At 40.9% G+C, this 18,025-nt stretch overlaps 2 protein-coding genes across 2 annotated transcripts in view; one reads left to right on the forward strand and one right to left on the reverse strand.

Annotated features, from left to right (window-relative positions):
* MYH15 (myosin heavy chain 15) overlaps window positions 1-6,606 on the forward strand; it is a 43,747-nt gene extending 37,141 nt beyond the window's left edge. Inside the window, exons 36-42 of the mRNA XM_066175133.1 lie at window positions 169-372; window positions 1,368-1,493; window positions 1,881-2,051; window positions 2,552-2,656; window positions 3,939-4,034; window positions 4,554-4,691; window positions 6,472-6,606. Of these exons, the coding sequence (XP_066031230.1) occupies window positions 169-372; window positions 1,368-1,493; window positions 1,881-2,051; window positions 2,552-2,656; window positions 3,939-4,034; window positions 4,554-4,691; window positions 6,472-6,489 (858 nt within the window). The 3' untranslated portion in view covers window positions 6,490-6,606. The remainder of the gene's footprint in view (window positions 1-168; window positions 373-1,367; window positions 1,494-1,880; window positions 2,052-2,551; window positions 2,657-3,938; window positions 4,035-4,553; window positions 4,692-6,471) is intronic.
* A 2,287-nt stretch (window positions 6,607-8,893) lies between these two features.
* HHLA2 (HHLA2 member of B7 family) lies at window positions 8,894-17,930 on the reverse strand. The gene is given in 9 exon segments (XM_066177341.1): window positions 8,894-9,541; window positions 11,113-11,198; window positions 13,637-13,708; window positions 13,711-13,851; window positions 13,854-13,922; window positions 15,746-15,802; window positions 15,805-16,002; window positions 16,453-16,773; window positions 17,867-17,930. Coding segments are annotated over 9 exon segments (1,167 nt in total). The 3' UTR covers window positions 8,894-9,382.
* Window positions 17,931-18,025: the final 95 nt, after the last annotated feature.

Genomic DNA, 18,025 nt, shown 5'->3' on the forward strand with positions numbered 1-18,025 from the left:
ACCACATACCACAAAAGCTATTCCACTTACAGTTTGGAAATAAAATAAAAATATAATAAATAAAAAAGCACTGAAATTCTTGAGGTTGGTCCTGGGGAGCCGCTGCAATCTGGGTTTCTCTCATACAAGGACAGAGACTTGAAATGGGGTTGTGTTGCTTTATTTTAGGAGCTTCAGGTGCAGCTGGATGACTCAGGACACGTGAATGAAGATCTCAAGGAGCAGCTGGCAGTCTCTGACAGGAGGAACAATCTTCTCCAGTCAGAGCTGGATGAGCTGAGGGCTTTGCTGGACCAGACTGAAAGGGCAAGGAAGCTGGCAGAGCACGAACTGCTGGAAGCCACTGAACGTGTGAACCTGCTTCACAGTCAGGTTGGCTTTTTCTGTGCCCTCTCCCTCACTGGTTAACCTGAGCCTTCTCTGTTGATCACTGATGCTGTTTGTTAATGGCCATCACAAATCAGACACATCCTGGCACCCCTCCAGAGGGGCAGAGGAGTTCAGTCACTCTGGAGATGTGCCACCTGACTCCAAGTTAACTGGAACTGATGATTCATCCAACTGTTTTAAACAGCTTCCAGAAAAAATACTGAGGGAAAATAAAATGAGTAAATTTGATTTCTTTCATTCTTCCCTGCTCTAAAACCAGTTTCCTGTTTTAGTTAGGCCATGCCCTGGACAGTGAGGCATTTCTCTGGAGAAGAAAACAGGTGCTGCTTTTGTGATGTTACTCAGCAGTGAAAACCACAGGGCTGGGCTCTCACAGCAGGGAGATGATGCAGGGCAGGAAACCACAGGAACCCACCTGCAGCAAAGTGCTCTTTCTGCCTGCAGAGATCCATTGAGATCAGCCTTTGCGTGTGTCCAGGTGGACACCGCCATTTCTCATAGGGCACCATGGAGGGGCATATCCTGACTTGACAGCATTTTTACTAAAACCCAAAGCTTCTCTTCACCAAATAATAGTCACAAAGAAATGAAAATGTGCTACAGACTGGAGATGTTTTGCAGTGTTTTCTCCAGCCCATTGGTGACATTGTTTTAATCATCTCACCGGCAGATTAAGGATCATTAATTTACCGAAATGAACAGCTTATTTATTCTTCTATTTCAGCCTACTGCTTATTTTATCTGAATCAAAATCTGAATATTTACAGCTTTGAGAGTATTTTTAATATTTCTTCAGTCTGAAGCCACCTATGCTAGTCAAGCCAGCCCTTACCACACACCTGGGTCTGCATTCCCAAATGTATCCAGAAGTGGCAAAAATCAGGAAGCCTTGGTGTGCTACGGTATTTAGAGGAAATGTCTCTAATCATCACTTTTCCTCCTTTTCCTCTATTCATCTGGGGAAAACTTAATAAAAGAACACAAGCCTGATCAATCAAAAGAAGAAGCTGGAGGGTGACATTTCCCAGATGCAGAATGAAGTGGAAGAATCACTCCAGGAGTGCCGGAATGCAGAAGAAAAAGCCAAGAAAGCAATCACAGATGTAAGTAGGCTGGTTTCTTGCTCACTTCTCTTCATACCACAGTGTCTAAGGACACTGTAGTGTAGTGAGTGTCACAGGCTTACTTGTAGGCATTGTAAAAGAGAACCCTAGTGGTATAGCGCAGGTATAAAGAAAACAAGAAAAAGGGAGTGGTGGAATCTTAAATAAAAGCATTAGAACAGAGAGGGGGAAAAAGGCCTCCAAGGTTTTTCTGTCTTTCCATTTTCTCTGTCCAGGCAAGATATGCACACAGCAGGTATTCTTTGCAACTTTGGCTACAGTGAATTATCCAAATAAAGGATAGTTCAGGACTGATCTTCCACCATTTATTCTGAAACATAATCCAACAGCACACGGGACTTCCTGTAAAATGTGATTGTTTTTCAGGCAGCAATGATGGCTGAGGAGCTCAAAAAGGAGCAGGATACTAGTGCCCATTTAGAGAGAATGAAGAAGAACATGGAGCAAACCATTAAAGACCTCCAGAAGCGACTGGATGAAGCAGAACAAATAGCTCTGAAAGGTGGCAAGAAGCAGATCCAAAAACTGGAATCCAGGGTAAGTTTGTTATCTAACTGCAGACCACTGCCTCCTGCTTACAGAACTGGCCCCAGATTGGTAGACTAGTGCTGCCTGACAAGTTCACAGAGGCTGAAGAGTGGTAGTATGTACACTTTCCTCTGTTTCACAAAATGAAGGTGAGCAGTTCTTGGAGGCATGCTTCCCCTTCATTATACAGCTATGAGTTGCTGACCAGCAGATGAACGAAGCCCTTGATTAAAAAGAATTAAAAGCCCCAGCACCTAAAATCAGCAAAAACCTCTCCCGATGCTTACTTTGGTTAAACTTTTTTGGCCTTTGCACATTTCTGCGCCTCTAACTGATGGTGCAGCTGGAATATTTTTATGAAAAAGTAGAAAGGTGATATTTTGAACCCTTCCTGAAATTTGACTCTATGGAGATACCTAGCAAGTCAGCATTTCTCGAACTGTGAACCAAATTATCTGCTGCTTTACATACATGTAGCATAATGGCAAGGGGTTTTTCCCTTTCTGCAGGTTCGTGAGCTGGAGAATGAACTTGAGACTGAACTCCGTCGCAATTCGGATGCCCAGAAAGGAGCCCGCAAGTTTGAGAGACGCATAAAGGAGCTGACTTACCAGGTATGCAGCAACCACCAGTAACCACCAGGTCACGGGCAAGAAATGCTGTAAATAGCCTCAGTGTCACAGTGGAGGATGAAGGATGGCCTTAGCCAGAGCTTTCTGACTACAGGAAGCTTTAGGCACAGGAGGAACATCTGTCGAGGGTTTCCATCACAGAATGCTTTGGGTTGGAAGGTCAAACTCATCCCAGCCCCCCTGCCATGGGCCTTCCACTAGACCAGGCTGCTCAGAGCTCCATCCAACCTGGCCTTGAACATTTCCAAGGAAGGAGCATCCACAGCTTCTCTGGGCAACCTGTGCCAGTGATCATCATCCTCTTGCCTGATTTGCTATAACTAATGTTAGAAAGCTGTTGCTGGGATTTGGACATTTTTAGCACAATATTAATATGGAAAAGGCTCCAATGACTATTTACAATGCAAGGGAAGAAAGAGCCCAGCTCCCTCTCAGCTATACTGCTGTTGCTAAAAGGAGCCAGAAGGGCTCAGGTGACTCTAATCCCCTGCTCAGGGTAGGGTTGCTGAGTCCCAGAGCTGTGTCACTTATTATTGAGCAGCAGGGTCTAGTCTTGAGCCTCCTGCAGGTTCGCTAACAGCTGCTCATGCTGCCTGCCCTTCAAAAAAGGCCTGCAGCACAGAGAACTTATCCTTTTGCTTTGAACAGCATTAAGAAGATAAACCTATCCATCTGCCTTAGGAGATTATTTAGCCTCCTACCTGTTGTTTTACTTTGACTTTTGTATGCAGAAGCTTTAGGTTGTTTTCTTTGAATACAGTGTGTGGGCAGAATTAGCTGGTCCCTCTGTTTATGGAGCATGACAGCTTAAACTAGGCTTTTTTTTTTTTTTTTTTTTTTTTTTTTTTACCAGGAATGCCTGCAAATCACACTTCAAATTATGCAAATTACACAGTTCTAGGCTCACCCGTATCTGCTTCAGTCTATGATGGCATGCTTTATAATGACAAGCGTGCTCCTCACCCCTGAGCAAGGACCTCTGCCTCTGTGTATCTGCACACCTCTGAAAGTCTGTGCACATGTATATCTTTCTTTATATACCTTTACATTTACACATCTATACATGGGAAGGATACTCTCAGTCTTCACCCTCCACACACACATCTTCAATGATGTAGAAATTTTTACTCATGTGTACACATGGCTAGTTTGTGCTTTGACCTGTAAATTTCTAAAATATGTATGGCATCCATAATTACTGTATTGTGGGAGATGCTTTAAGCCTTTTTACTCTATCAACCCAATTAATGGTGTTTTGATACAGTCAGAAGAAGATAAGAAGAATCTTGCCAGGATGCAGGATCTGATTGACAAGCTACAATTAAAAGTTAAGAGTTACAAGCACCAAGCAGAGGAAGCTGTAAGTAACTATTTGGGCCTTTTTATCTTTGAGAGATGTATTGTTCTAAAGCCACAATGTTTTATCCATAGAAACTTCTTCTAGTACAAATACACATTTTATGTCCATATTTCTTTTCATATCTCTATACACCCTGCATATAAAACTGTATTTATATTATATTATATATAAAGAAAAATAAATAGCATATGTGTTGATTATATTTAAGTAAAAGCATTCCATTTTATCCTAAGACTGCAGTATAATTTACAAGAGAAGGGGAGAAGGGAAAGAACAGGAAGGACTTTTTTCCTCCTATCCCCTCAGAAGACATGTTGAAAGCCTCTCAGTTCACTTAACATGGAAAATGCCACTAGAAATATCAACTCTGTAAAACAACAACCTCAGTTCTGCAGGAGGCAAGTGGTGCCCATATAGCTGTTACCTAATCATGCTGTGCACTTCGCATCCCACTTGAAATTAAAAGCTTTGTTTCATGTGGACAGGAGGAAATCAGCTGCACTCTTTTTTTCTCACCAGGAAGCTCAAGCCAATCTGTACCTCTCGAAGTACAGAAAACAACAACATGATCTGGATGATGCTGAAGAAAGGGCTGAAATAGCTGAATCTCAAGTTAATAAGCTGAGGAGCAAGTCAAGAGATATTGGCATGAAAAAGGTACTGTATGGGATGAGTGTTTAACACACAGTAGTGGATGCTCTGTATCTGTTCCATCTCTGAAAGTAGTGTAGACTAGGATAAATTCTTGAGTTTCTACATTTTTTTTGTTTCACTCTGCCCTTTATTTTGATATTAAGGTAACCCTGTAGGACAGCAATCTGACACTTAGACAAAATATATTCTCTTTATTTTTGATGTCATTTAACCTCTGTTCTCAGCAGCAGCAGCAGCACTGCTGATTTGGTGGACTTATTTTGGGTTTTGGGGTTTGTTTTTGCAAGGTATATTAGAAGACTCCACCTTTTTCTCTCCCTGATGATTTAGATTTCTATGTATGTAGTAGAGCCCAGGTATTACCACATTGGCAGATACTTTAACATTGCTCTTTCAATGAACTTGTATTGATCTGAAGAGCTGGATGAAAAGAAAATATTGGTGATTAGTCACTTAGGTGCTGGGAATTCATTAGTGATTAGGAATATATTAGTGGTGTTTTGCACTTGAACTAAATGGTAGCAGAATGATGTTGATGAAACTAGAAGGCACTTAAGAACTTAGTCTGGAACTGAAAGCAAACTTATCTGTGCTTGCCTTGTGGCAAACAGGGTAAATAAGAGTAGGGTTGCTACTTTTAGGAATGGTAGGAAGAGGAGCTGGGTCATTGCTAAATCTATTTCATTTGCAAGTGAAACAAACTTCCATGCTTAACATCACATAAGTCTTATGGAGTTGATAGCTCCCAAGCTTAGAAAGGGGAGAAAAGCCCTTTACACTATTAATTTCTGCTTTTGTGTTAGCCTAATGAAGTCACCTTTGACTGATATAAATGACTGTTGCTCCACCATCTATAGAAAAGCTATATTAAAACTATCTGAATATCTGGTTTCTCATGCATTTACATACAATGAAAGAGGTACTGTAACTGGACCTCAAAAGATTTGCAGCTTTTAAGGATAAAAAAAATTCCACAGATTCTTCTAAATTATTGTACCCCTACATAAAAAACAAAAACAAACAAAAAACCCCCTCCAACCTAATATAGATTCATTTAAAGATTCACAAAGCCATGGCATCACATAAACACTGAAATAGGTACACCATGAGAATAATTTATTTTTTAAAATACTGTTAAGGTTGCTGTTTATTTCCTGTACCTTACTGATAGCCTCCTTCTGCCTCAAAAATGCAGAAATCACAGCAAAGTGGACACCTGTTTTTACCAGTTGGATGCTGTTTGCCATCACCGACTGCAGTTCTGGCAATGCAGCAGAGGTTGCACTGCCAAAAGATGAGCTCAGTGGTTCATACAGAGGTGGCAGCTCCACAAGAAGAGTCTTGTGGCTGCGACTGCAGGAGCTGTCAGGAAGCACATTCAGGTGGAGACTGCTGTCCCAAAAATCACATCTCCTTAGGGGACTGTAGAGACTACTTCAGTCCTGTAGCATTAGAAATACCTTCTCTACTCCTACCAGTACCCATTTCCTCAATACTCTGGGGAGTGCGTGTCAATCAGAGCACCACCATCTATTGAAAAAGGGTTGTAGAAGTCCTCTGCCATAGAAAGGATCTATCTAATCTAGAATGACGACAGGATACCTGCATTGGAATAAGAGGGCAAATGTTGGCTACACTGCTGCTAGTCTATTTCAGATACAAACTGGTAATATCAGGGAGCAGAAGCATTAGTGAAGCTTCTGTCACTTACTTGTGAACTTACACTAAAACCCTTGGATGCTTCTATTTTTAACAGTTGCATACTATCTTCATTGCATTTCAGGTTCATGAAGAGGAATAAAAAAGTCAGTCCAAGCTGACAGATATGAGAAAATACTTGACATAATCAGGCACAACTGAAAGCAGATGTAGAAAAAAATAAGCACTTACAGAAATAAACATCAAGTGAAAATCCAAACAGACTGTATAGCGTATTTCATTCATTTATTTGTGTTTCTATTTTGCCAAGCCTCGGGGATCAATAGAAGATTACATCTCACCAACAGCCGACTTCATTATGTTGGAACAAATTCTAATTGGCAGATCTCTGACAAAATCAAAACTAAGGGCAAATCCAGTCATGCTGCACAGCCTCATGTATTTCATATGCAGATTGTTAAAGCAGCTGTCCTGGTTTATGAACAGTACTTGTCAGTTCACTCTCTCAAACCACACTGCCACTCTCTTCCTCTCCCTCCCCTTCCCCCTTCCCACTCCCAGAATGGAGTTAGGAGTTGAAAGCACAAAAGGTGAGAGATCACAGGCTAATAACAATCTCCTGGAAACAGCAATGAGATCAGAAAATGAATAGTAAGAGCAACAAAACTAATAAAAAAAGTGTAGAAAAGAGAGGATGATGCACATGCAGAAATGCTCACCGTGGACCCCTCCTTGAAGGAACTCCTTTTAACTCTCCCTACCCCCACCCCCCAATGAAGTGGGGTGGTATCAAATTAGGGTTCTGGTCATGCCCCCTCGTGGCTATTGCAAAAAAAACCCCAAAAAACCAACTCTGTCCTGGCTGGAACCAGGACAGCAGCACAGATTATACCTGTGGACAGCCCTTACAATGGGATAACCCAGTTTCCATTTGTCCTGCCTGTAGGACCCTGAGTTTTGGAGAAGAGAAAGTAAAGATTATCATACTAACAGCCAATTTATAAGCTTCCACTACCACCAGTGAAGGGACTTCCCTTTGCCAGCTGCAGGGCAGGCACAGGAGATGGTGTCAAGGGATACCTCCCTGTGGCTCAGAAATAGAGAATTCTCTTAAATCCTTTCTGCCTTTAAACAGGGAACTGGTCCATGGTGGTTTAACACCAGCCAGAAAATTAAACTCCAAATAAGCCACTTCTTAACTTAAACTCCAAATAAGCCACTCCACTTCCCCCCACCCCCTTCTGGTAAGAGAGAGACAAAAGCAGAGACTGTGGGTTGAGAAAATTTACTGAAAGCAATGAGGAACAATGTTAATAACAAAAGCATACAAAAAGAGATGCTTTACCCACAAAAAGGTGTTTACCACCTTAACTTAGTTCCAGGTAGCAGCTGGGACAAAGACAAGATGGCAGCCATTCCAGTGCTGCCAGCTCCACCTGTGTTTCCAGACAAAGACAAGGTGGCAACCATTCCCACACACCATGTGGCCCCCAGGACAAAAGCAAGATGGTGGAGGAGGCTCCCAGAGCTAACATTTCCTATGCCTGAGCCCAAGACAATGGAAAACAACAATGGACAGATCCCCCAAAAGCTGGATCATCCATGTCACACTGCCCATTTTCCAGACCACTGTGCTAGGCTGTGCTTGGCAGCATTCAGCTCCTCACACCTCAGACTGCCACTGCTGTTCCCACTCTGGCACTTCTTTGCTCCCCTAACCACTGCCAGCCCAGCGCACTCAGATGGGCTCGGACTTGCTGCTGTTGACAGCAGACATGGTCTGCAGGGGGAAGGAGGGAAATGATGCCTTAAGTTTTAGCATTCATGTTTTTCACATGAAGTGCTGCCTAGGGGTGTAGTTCTGAGCCTCATATTAAGCACTGGTAAGCTCTCTTCACAGAGTAGGGAGACAAAACAAATCCTTTTCCTACTGAAGACCAAGGACAACTTTCACGCCCAAAGCATAAACAACAGTGGACTGAAGAGAGAAACAAGGATGGAACCTCACAACCTGAAGCTGTAATTGGATAATTAAACCCCAATATGCAAATAGACCAAAACTTATAAAAATGTAAGACTTCGTGACCGAACAGCCATTTTGTGACCATTTTAAGTACACCTTGGGTGTAGCTCTGGTCAGGCCCTGTTCTGCCCAAGGTGGATCCTAGAGACCTTTGAATAAATACCGACTTTATTCGCTACCTCTTGTCCAGTCTCTGTTTAAGGTCAGCCTTCCCAAGGCATTATTTGCTTTAAAATAAAATACTAAATGAAATGAAAACCAGTAAGCTCTCTTTTCCACATCCTGAAAAAAAAATCTTTCAAAATTTAGGGACTTCTTCTCTGGAAACTTCTTTTGTCCCCTTAGGAAATCCAGTTTTGCATGCCGAGTTGTCGCAGGACAAGTGGGAGCTTCAGACAAGCCCTGCCTTAGCCTTGGATTTTTGGCAACAGTTTAAATGTAAGAAATCACTCCAGCCTGCAAGGTCTAAAGACGGTAGATCAGGCCTATTTATAAAATGAGTTATTTATTGAACAGACAGGAGGTAACACATGAAAGGTCTTTAATCAGAGTTACTTACGACACAGTATAAAACAAAGTAACTACCAGCAGACTACCTGAAACAGTGCATGGTATCAAGGTACTTATATTAAAAGAAATACTTAGCCTCCAGAGAAGTAACCAAAAAGCAGGCGTCCCTGCTCTGAGGAGAAACCCCACAATTCCAGGAAAATGTGCAGATGATTTCTGCTTTGTGAAAGTTTGATACAGTTTCTATAGTTTGTAAAGGTAGGTGCCTGTCAGTCAGAAATCCAGTTTCTCTTTCCAGATTTCACTTCCACAGTAAGACGCTTATTGTCAGCTGGGAGATGCCAGAACAATGGTAATCCTATGGTGCCAAAATAACTCACAAGACAGCTTTGTCTGGTTTGAGTTAACTCACCAGTTAACAAGCAACAGGGGGTGAGATGCCTTGCTACATGACTTTTCACATACAGGTGTCCACTGACTTTTTTTCCTCCCTGTTTGTCCATTACTGTTGCTCAGAAAATTGCATTTGCATGTGGCTCTCACTGTGACTCAAAGGGAAATGTGAAGGAGCTCTGTTCTTTTCATCACCAGTCTCAGTAGTATCTGTGTGCAGAGCTATTTTTTTCCTATATGTCAAAATGATTCCTCTCTTCCTTTTTCTCTAGACAAAATAAAAATACTTGTAAGAACTACTGGTGTGTAAAATTAATCCCCTAGTGGAGACAGAACAAGACACACTCACTATAAAGATAAGTCAGAATCTTCCATTTTAGCATTATCTCAGTAAAATCTGCATCCACAGAACAGTGCAGAAACATTCCTGTTCTTTCCATCTAGTCCTCCATCAATGTAACCAGACCTGAGTTTAACCTGTAAACTGTTCCACTTTCTCTGATTACAATACGTGTGAGGGCTCAACAGGTCCCAAGATAAATTAATCTTGTTTAAATTGTTTAGACAACTGCATCTCAAAGTACATTATCATCTCTAAAGCATGTTACAGCTCTTTAATAAGCAGCATTCAAGTGAATCTTTGTGTAGAGAGAAAAATGAAAAAAGACTGAGGCATAATCATTTCAGAATTTTCTTTATCATGTGTTTTTGCAGTACCTCATGGCACCCATTGTAAAATGTCTCCTGAAACTTACCAAATCCAGATTGTGACAAAACCTTCAGACACAGGGAGTTTGAAGGTAAATCCATGGATAGGGTCAGGCATAGAAGGATAGACTAAGAACTAAAGTTTGGATTTTTAAGTATACTCATTCCAATTGTAGAGGAAAGAGACAGACTATATTAAGCCAGACCCAACACATTACAAACACATGAGAATAAAATGCATCCATTTGAAGATGCTGGACTCCAGTAAAGAGGAGAGGTGTGCAGAGAGATGAGATCAGAGACCATCTGGTTCTAATGATCTCCTACACAAAGCAATTTAGTACCACTTTTCAAACGGAGGTTTTGACAAGCTTTGAAATTGGATACAATTAAAGAGTAATTTGGGCCCTAATGAAGACCAGGTGTGAACATTGTTAGAAAAACTTCAAATTTAGTTTCGGATTCTTTTTGGTCCTAAAGACAAGTGAGAAAATTCAGCAATTAAGTTGTTCTTTAAACAAGTTATGAAAAATATCTGTGAGGGGTAACCAAATCTTTCATCCTTTTATAAAGGACAGAAGAGCATCTGATAAAAGGAAGGGCTTGTTGACATTGTAACAAACAAAACCTATTGCATAGATGCACCACAGAGGGCCTTCAGATTTAGAAAACAGCAAGAATGAGGACAATTTACTTATGCTGAAACTCACCTTCCTACATTTTTCAGTCTTTTTTGTATGCTTTAACCCATGAAAATCAAATTTATGTTTTGGTCAAACATTCAAGGTTTGGATTTAGGCACTACCCTTCAATTTGAGGAGGTGGTCCATGGGTTTCAATCTCCCACTGCCAGACTCACCCTTCCCCACTTACTGCTCAGTTCTTTCGACTTCACTCCTGGTGGCCCTTGTCCAGACAACCTGTTCATATTGGGACTGTCTTCCCTTTTTCTTAAAACAAAATATCAGCCTTGCAAACAATGCTAACAGAGCAGTTGTTTAATCATAACTGTCTAGCTAAAGCTACTGATCACCAGTTTTTTTAAAGTTGCAAAGCTTGGCTCAAACCCTCATTCAAATCTTGAGGGGCTTGGTATCAACAGTACCTTAACAAATAAATGTTTGTACATACCTTGAAATAGCAAAGTACCATTGTTGCCACTGCTGCCACTGCACCAAGCACTCTTAGCAGAATTATCCAGGTGTTACCTGAATTTTCTTTAAAAATACAAATACAAACCAGAAGTACTTTGTATCACAAATATTCACTATATCGCAAATATTCAATAAATATCTCTAAGCTTAGATTTTTTTTCTTTATAATCTAAAAGGTATAATTTAGGGAGAAAGAAACATTAAAAGGAAACTGAGACAAGCACAACAATGTTCAAGTTACTTGACTCATACAGTAAGACAGTAAGACTTTGAAGTGATACTTTACTGACTTAAGTGTGAATAGGCAAAAGCAGATTATTTTACTTAATTGTGCAGATAGAAAATTCCACGTGTGCTCCTGGGATAGGATTTGACAACTTCTTAATTCAAGTCCCATTTAAAACCAATCAACTGCCCAGTGTGCTAAGCACTGTCTCCAGGTACAGTGCTCAGTGCCATTAACAGCACTGCTGATTTATAATAAAGCAGCTCTGTAAATGTTACCCAGCCTGGATCATAAATTTCATAACTCCTGCTGCAAAATCTTTGCAACTTTAATCTGAAACATTGCCCAGCTTCACAGTGCAACGGTGCAATCCAGGTGGACACAAGAAATCCTGAGATAAGTGATAACCATGGATTCCACAGGAGATCAAAGCCCACCTAAAAGAAACCTCTGCACACCACTGAACTGTCAGAGGAGCTGTATGGTTCTTCTACCTCAGGCTATCTTTCCCCCGCTGTGTCTTGTCCAAAGAATTCAAAAAATTCTACATTCCTCTGGAAACTTCCTGTGGATGTCCAGAAAACAGCTGAAAAATAATAACTGCTAGGACAGAGCATTTAATTTAGTGATTGCCTTTGACTCTGTAATCACATGCAGACCTACGTTTAAGTCTCATCAATTCCTTTAGAAGAACAGCTTTAAGCTGCAACCCTTCCTTATGCAGTAGAGATGATTGTAAATTCATCTCTTTGTTCCCCTCAAAAGCCTTCTTTCCAGTGGCCCTAGGAAACCCTTCTGATGACTCAGCAGCTGCTGTGCCATGACTGCTACCCAACACAGTCTAGTCCTTACCCCACTGTCTCCAGCCACTTACCTGCTTTCAGGCTGTGCTGAAAGCTACAAAGGTGCTCATCTGTAGTTATTATCACTTATTCTACCCCCTTTTCTGTTACATAGCCTCTGTTTTTCAGGTCTTACTGGCTTGCTTCAAGTTCTCTTCTTTGTTTAGAAGAGGAGTACTACATTCTCAATCTTTTAGGTGATTGTATTTAATTGTGTGAAATGTCTGTATGCTACTGATGTATGTGCTACTGACAATGAAATAACTGTAACTAATATTTCACAGCTGGGAATTTACTACAGCTCATAAAAGCACAAGCATGCATTTAAACATATATATCCCCAGGCCTAAAAAAGGCCTGCTGGGTAGAATTAAAGCTTTGAAAGTAACAACTGTGTGTTCTCAACAAGCTTTCTTCTGCAGCCAAACTTTTATCACATGCTTTGGGCTTCCCATCATCTCTCTGCTACATTTAAAGCTATGTTTGCTGTCAGCAGAACATTTAGGACAGCATTCTGAGAGCCCTGCTGTGTCTTCAGCTATGAGAGCTATGAGAGCAGTTGGTGGCAACTGAAGGCAGCTACTGATTTTGTAACCTTTGCCACAATAGGCTGCTGACTGAAAAAAATAAACTTCTACTCTTCAAATAAACACAGCCTAGGTTAACTTTTTTTTCCCCGAGCCAACAAAAATAAAATATGTATCTCTTCCCCCAGCTGTACCTGTTATGAATAAAATTAATGTTCCTACCCCAGTTTAAACCTCTTGGTTGATGTACTTGCTGGTTCTGATTCCAACCCCAGTTCAAGTCCCAGTTGATGTACTTACCCCTTTTCCCTCAGAAATTCATTGTTAAAGAGTTCTCACCTGTTTTATATGCTTATTCTCCTATCTTTAGTCTTCTGTACCCCTTTGCCTCCTTCCAACTCATCGGGTAATCCAGCCGTTGCTCCCTAGAAACCAACTTCCGGACTCCCATGAGGCCTTGCGCAAATTTGCATATTGAAAATCACACTACGGCCCAGGAAAAACGACCCTTAAACAACGAGCCACGCTAAGAAAAACAAAAGACCCTCACACTATGGGAAAAACCAAGACCCCAGGAGTCAGATTCAGCTGAAAGAATAAGTCGCCATAACTTAAGCAACACTTGAGTGAGAAGAACCCCCTAGACTAGTAAGCCACCATTAGGCCTCTGGACAATCCATGTGAGGATATTGACTCCAGCCCTGCCGCCCGAGCCCCCACCTCTAATCCCTCCTCTAATAAAGGCATAAAAAAGGGAGCAGAAGGTCTCCTGGCCCTTTATTTACAACAGTACCAATCACACAAAGATGGTTTATCTCAGTATTTTATAGATTCCTGATTGACTCTTTGGCTGTGCATTGTCATAAAAGGTCCTCAACATCTGAAATGGAATGAGCAGCAACTTACCAATGTGCAAAGTTCTCACAGTGAGTTTTGTGCGGAGAGGTGTTGAAATATTACACAGATAATCTCCATGACACCTGTAGTAAGATGATCCAACATCAGTGAAAAGTCATTTTTGTTATCCTGGACTTGAGGCTGGTGAGAGTGAGATGTGCCACTGGAGGAGGCCAGAACAGAGGTCACTGCATTTCTGTGTCATGCCCAGACAGCACTGAAGCAGTGCTTGCAATGTCATTGCCATGCTCACAAGGAATTACAGGGCTACCTCCTTCCACATTAAACAGGTAGTCTGAAACAGATAAAGAACTCTCTGCACTTTTTTTTGGAAAATACTGTGAAGGTTATTTAGACATTTTATGATTTTTTTCTGAGGTTTGATACTACCATGAACAAATACACAAACATATTTCACTACTTTGATATCACATTCATATATCACAGTCTGTTTCTAGAAGCATCTGAAGATTTTAAAAACAAACCTGTATTGCACTAAAAATCTAATTGGTGCTGGCAATATTTATGAAAATCTCCCTTTTTTGACTATTTTCCTCTAATTGAGGGGCTCATTAATAAAGTGATTCAGGGTAGTCTAGATTACTGTGTAAAACAGCAGGAAATTCCACATGCTGGGAGCAGAGAGAAAATGCAACTGATCAGATACGTGCACATCTGAAGGAAAAAGATAAAACACAACATAATTTAACTAAAAGAATAAAAAGATTTTATGTAAAATAACTTTCAGATATGGTGAACCTGAGTACTTCACTTGTCTATGTTGAACATTTAACAATGAATAGGTTTAAAATAACAGGAAAGGGAAGGAAAAAGCAGGTAAGTGGAATTAAGACCTAATATACAAAATACTAATACAAGACAAATTAACATCATAGCACAACTATTGATTTGACAGCAGGGATTTGACAGCAGTGGTGGCTGGCAGTCAGCTAGAGAGGAAGATAGTAGATTATTTTGACATGGTGTAACAACACTTGATTTCTGTGGGGTGGTGGTTTAACGAACAGAGGTGTGGGGCTGAAAAATCATGAAGACAAAAAAACCCCAAAACTGTACCCCACACTGCTATTATAGAAACAAAAGGAAGGCAGATTGTTTTCAAAATATTCTACTGAGGGGTTAGGTGAATGCAGGAAAATGCAAATACATGTGTAATGAAATGTACCTTTTTCTCTTGTGGATCAGAGGCAGAGGTAACAAAACAGGCATTTACAGTGCACTTGTTAGCTACTATGATGCCATATTGTAACCTATTCCATGTAAATTAAAAACTGCACTCCTGTTCTGGAGCTTATGCAGTGGGTTAGGAACTGAGAGTGGGTACACTTTAGGGGGTAATCAGGGTGATGGAAGCATCCATGCACATTTCACAAGGGAACTGCTCTTGCATTGCTCTTCCTTCAATTAAAAATATTTCCTAAGAAACAGGAGAGGTTGAAAAGCACCAGTTATTTACTCAAACTGAATTTCCAATGACATTCATGAGGAAGACAAAGCAGAGTTGAAATTTCATGGTCCTGCTTTTCCTTAACTAGCAAAATGAGCTCTGTTCACTTAAATGCAAACAGTTTGGTGTTCTCCATTCCCATGCAACCCAGCACGCAGACTGGTACTTAAGGATGCATGTGAAGAGAAGTACAATGAAAGGATCAAACAGTACCAATAAAAGTCTGGCAAAAGATGGGAAATGGACAGAGTAAAGATCATACACAGCTAGAGCAGCAGGCAAATTTTCATCTCCCCCACAGAACCCACATATTCTCTAAGGTTTCCATGTATTTTGTCCAATAGGCAAAATACTTTTATTAGGGTAAAGTTTGCTTATTAGGCACCTCTTAAAATGTGAAACTGATATAGAAAAGATGATAAGAGTAAAGTAACTTACAGAAGGGTGAGCTAGCCCCTCTCATTCCTACTTCCTGGAAGTAACTTGTAATGCTGCCTTGTAATCCTAACAAGTGCATTTCAAAGAGAAAGGTATATCCTTTTGCACTGTCCCATATCCATGTTGCTCCACTGCAGAAAGACTGTTTTTAGTTTGACTCTGAAGCTACCTGTGAAATTTAGTTACAATGCAGGAAGAGATTTCATTCCTACCTTGCATCTTCCACTCAGCTGGCCACACTTCATGATGGAAATGAGTATGACAGTAGAATCTGTCATGTTTCTAATGTCCTTGTCACTTCTAAGAGAATAAAGAACTCCATTCCTGGTTTCCTCCTGATCTGTCTATTGGACGGATATATTGCCTTGTACCCAAGACGGATTTGGTGCTGGATAAGAGAGAAAGGCATAGCACTTCAGTCTCCTTTCTGTGTTTGTCTTTTGGTATTCCAGTGCATAAGAAGTAGGAGCTGTACATGAAAAAAAAATTTTAAAAAATAAATCCAACTACTTACAAAAGTTTTTAACTTGAACTGATTGCTCTTTTGAAATACCACTGGGGAGAACAAATATAGCTGAGAACAAAACTTATCTGTGTTTGATTTCAGAAGAAAGCACAGCTACTTACCATGCCAAGATTTGTATTGTTCTGAGAAGCCACATTTTGTGCACCACGTAATTACCCCTTAGAAATCAGGGAGCAATAGGTTATGGAAACAAGTGCTGCACTAAAATTTTCCAATGCATGTTACAACATTTCACCAGAGAAAAACAAAATTGCTTCATAACACCATCAGGCCCAGAAGGTGCTCTACTGGATTGGAGGATTTTGAATCCATGGGAGAAACAACACAAGGAAATCTGTTGGTGCCATCCTATTTGCGGTGGTGCAATCCAAGGGGTTTTGATGTCTTACTGACCTCTTATGCATAGCAGCACTTCCACTTCTGTTCAACCTTGTGCTGGTCCCACCTAGCAGGTGTAAGAGCCCTCGTCACTCACGGTCAAGTTACTAAGTTTCAAGGAGGCATTTCCACTAGGGATGTTCTCCTGGAAAAGGTGTGTTCTGAGTCTGTAATGTGGATCCTGTTCTTTCAGCTGATCCTTCTGCTGGTATTAACTGTGCATTTTTTTGTTTTCTTTGCTCCAGTGAATTACTTCCTCATGACTAGGTGGGAAACTACAAAGGAGGATGCAGTCCTTGGAAAACAGCTCTGTTACTTCTTCCTGTTCTGCAAAACCTAAAGCCCGAAAGTACAAATGAATAAATTTAATCCAGTCTACAAGTATATTTCTGCCCTTCTTTACCCCTGACAAAAAATGCTCTTGCAGGTGTGCCACTGTCTCTTTCATGGCTTTTCTGTAACATGAGTCTCTTGGGACAGCAAGGGTGTGCATTCAGTTTAATCAGGATTACAACACAGAGCTCTGCTCTTTGAACTTCTAATCAGTTTACATAGAAATCACAAGTAAGCACCTACATATTCAAATCAGCTCACTGCCATTTTACCACCGGAGCTTCAAATGTGTTTCCACACCTTGAACCACATCTTTTCCACCTCAGACTTTAAAAGCCTTTTGAGCTGCAGCTTCCTACATGTTCAAACCTTCACACTGCCATGCTGCAAACCCCATGTTACCAACCAACTTCACATAGTGTCAAGCAGTTGTACCATCACAGGAAAAAAAGACTGCACCTGACAGGAAGGACAGAACTTCTTGAAACAGCTTTGCCACCACAGACAGCATCAGGAAGCTCTGTCCCAGTCCCTTGAGATTATTAAGGTGTGCATTCCACAAGTGGTAGGATCTCATTTCTGCCAACATTTAACTTAGGCTTTGCTGGCTTATAAGAGCAATTTAAAATTAATCTTTTAAAAACTGACCGCATTGGCTTTAGCATTGTCACATTGACCCTCCTGGCCAAGGTCAGACAACCTGTTAGGCTGGCAGTGAGTGCCCAGGGGCAGCTGCCTTCTCAGACATTCTAATGCCCCCCCCAGCTCATCTGGCAGAATAACCCAAATTACTTTTCTTTAGTCTTCCCAAAGCAAAGCCAGCCAATTTGCTGCAAACCATTTTCAGTCTGAACTGAAAAACATTGCCTGCCGAGCTGCGGGGCAGAAACACTGGCAGGTAACAGTCTGGGGGCTCAACGTGCCCAATGGCCACAGCCATCCATGCAGCCACCTGACGAACAGTCTTTTGCTTCAGAAGTGTTTTACACTACCCAAAATTGATTCTTTTCCATTCATAAACAGTGTTTGAATTTATTAACTCTCCTTAATAAAAATTAGTAATAATGGTCTTTATTATTTTTCAGCTAAAACCTACCCCAAGGTGTAGTACTGGTGCAAAATAAACAGATCATAACAGCTGTTATATTCTGTCCTTTCATTTTTTCACTGTTTTGTACATTCATGTCAAACTGGCAAAATAAAACCAGGGGAGAAAACTTGTTTAAATGCAGATCAAAGACATGCCCATATAATT

The sequence above is a fragment of the Chamaea fasciata genome, unplaced genomic scaffold (genome assembly GCF_029207755.1).
Source record: "Chamaea fasciata isolate MVZ Bird 193981 ecotype frontalis unplaced genomic scaffold, bChaFas1.0.hap1 SCAF_2, whole genome shotgun sequence".
Taxonomy (NCBI): Eukaryota; Metazoa; Chordata; class Aves; order Passeriformes; family Sylviidae; genus Chamaea; species Chamaea fasciata.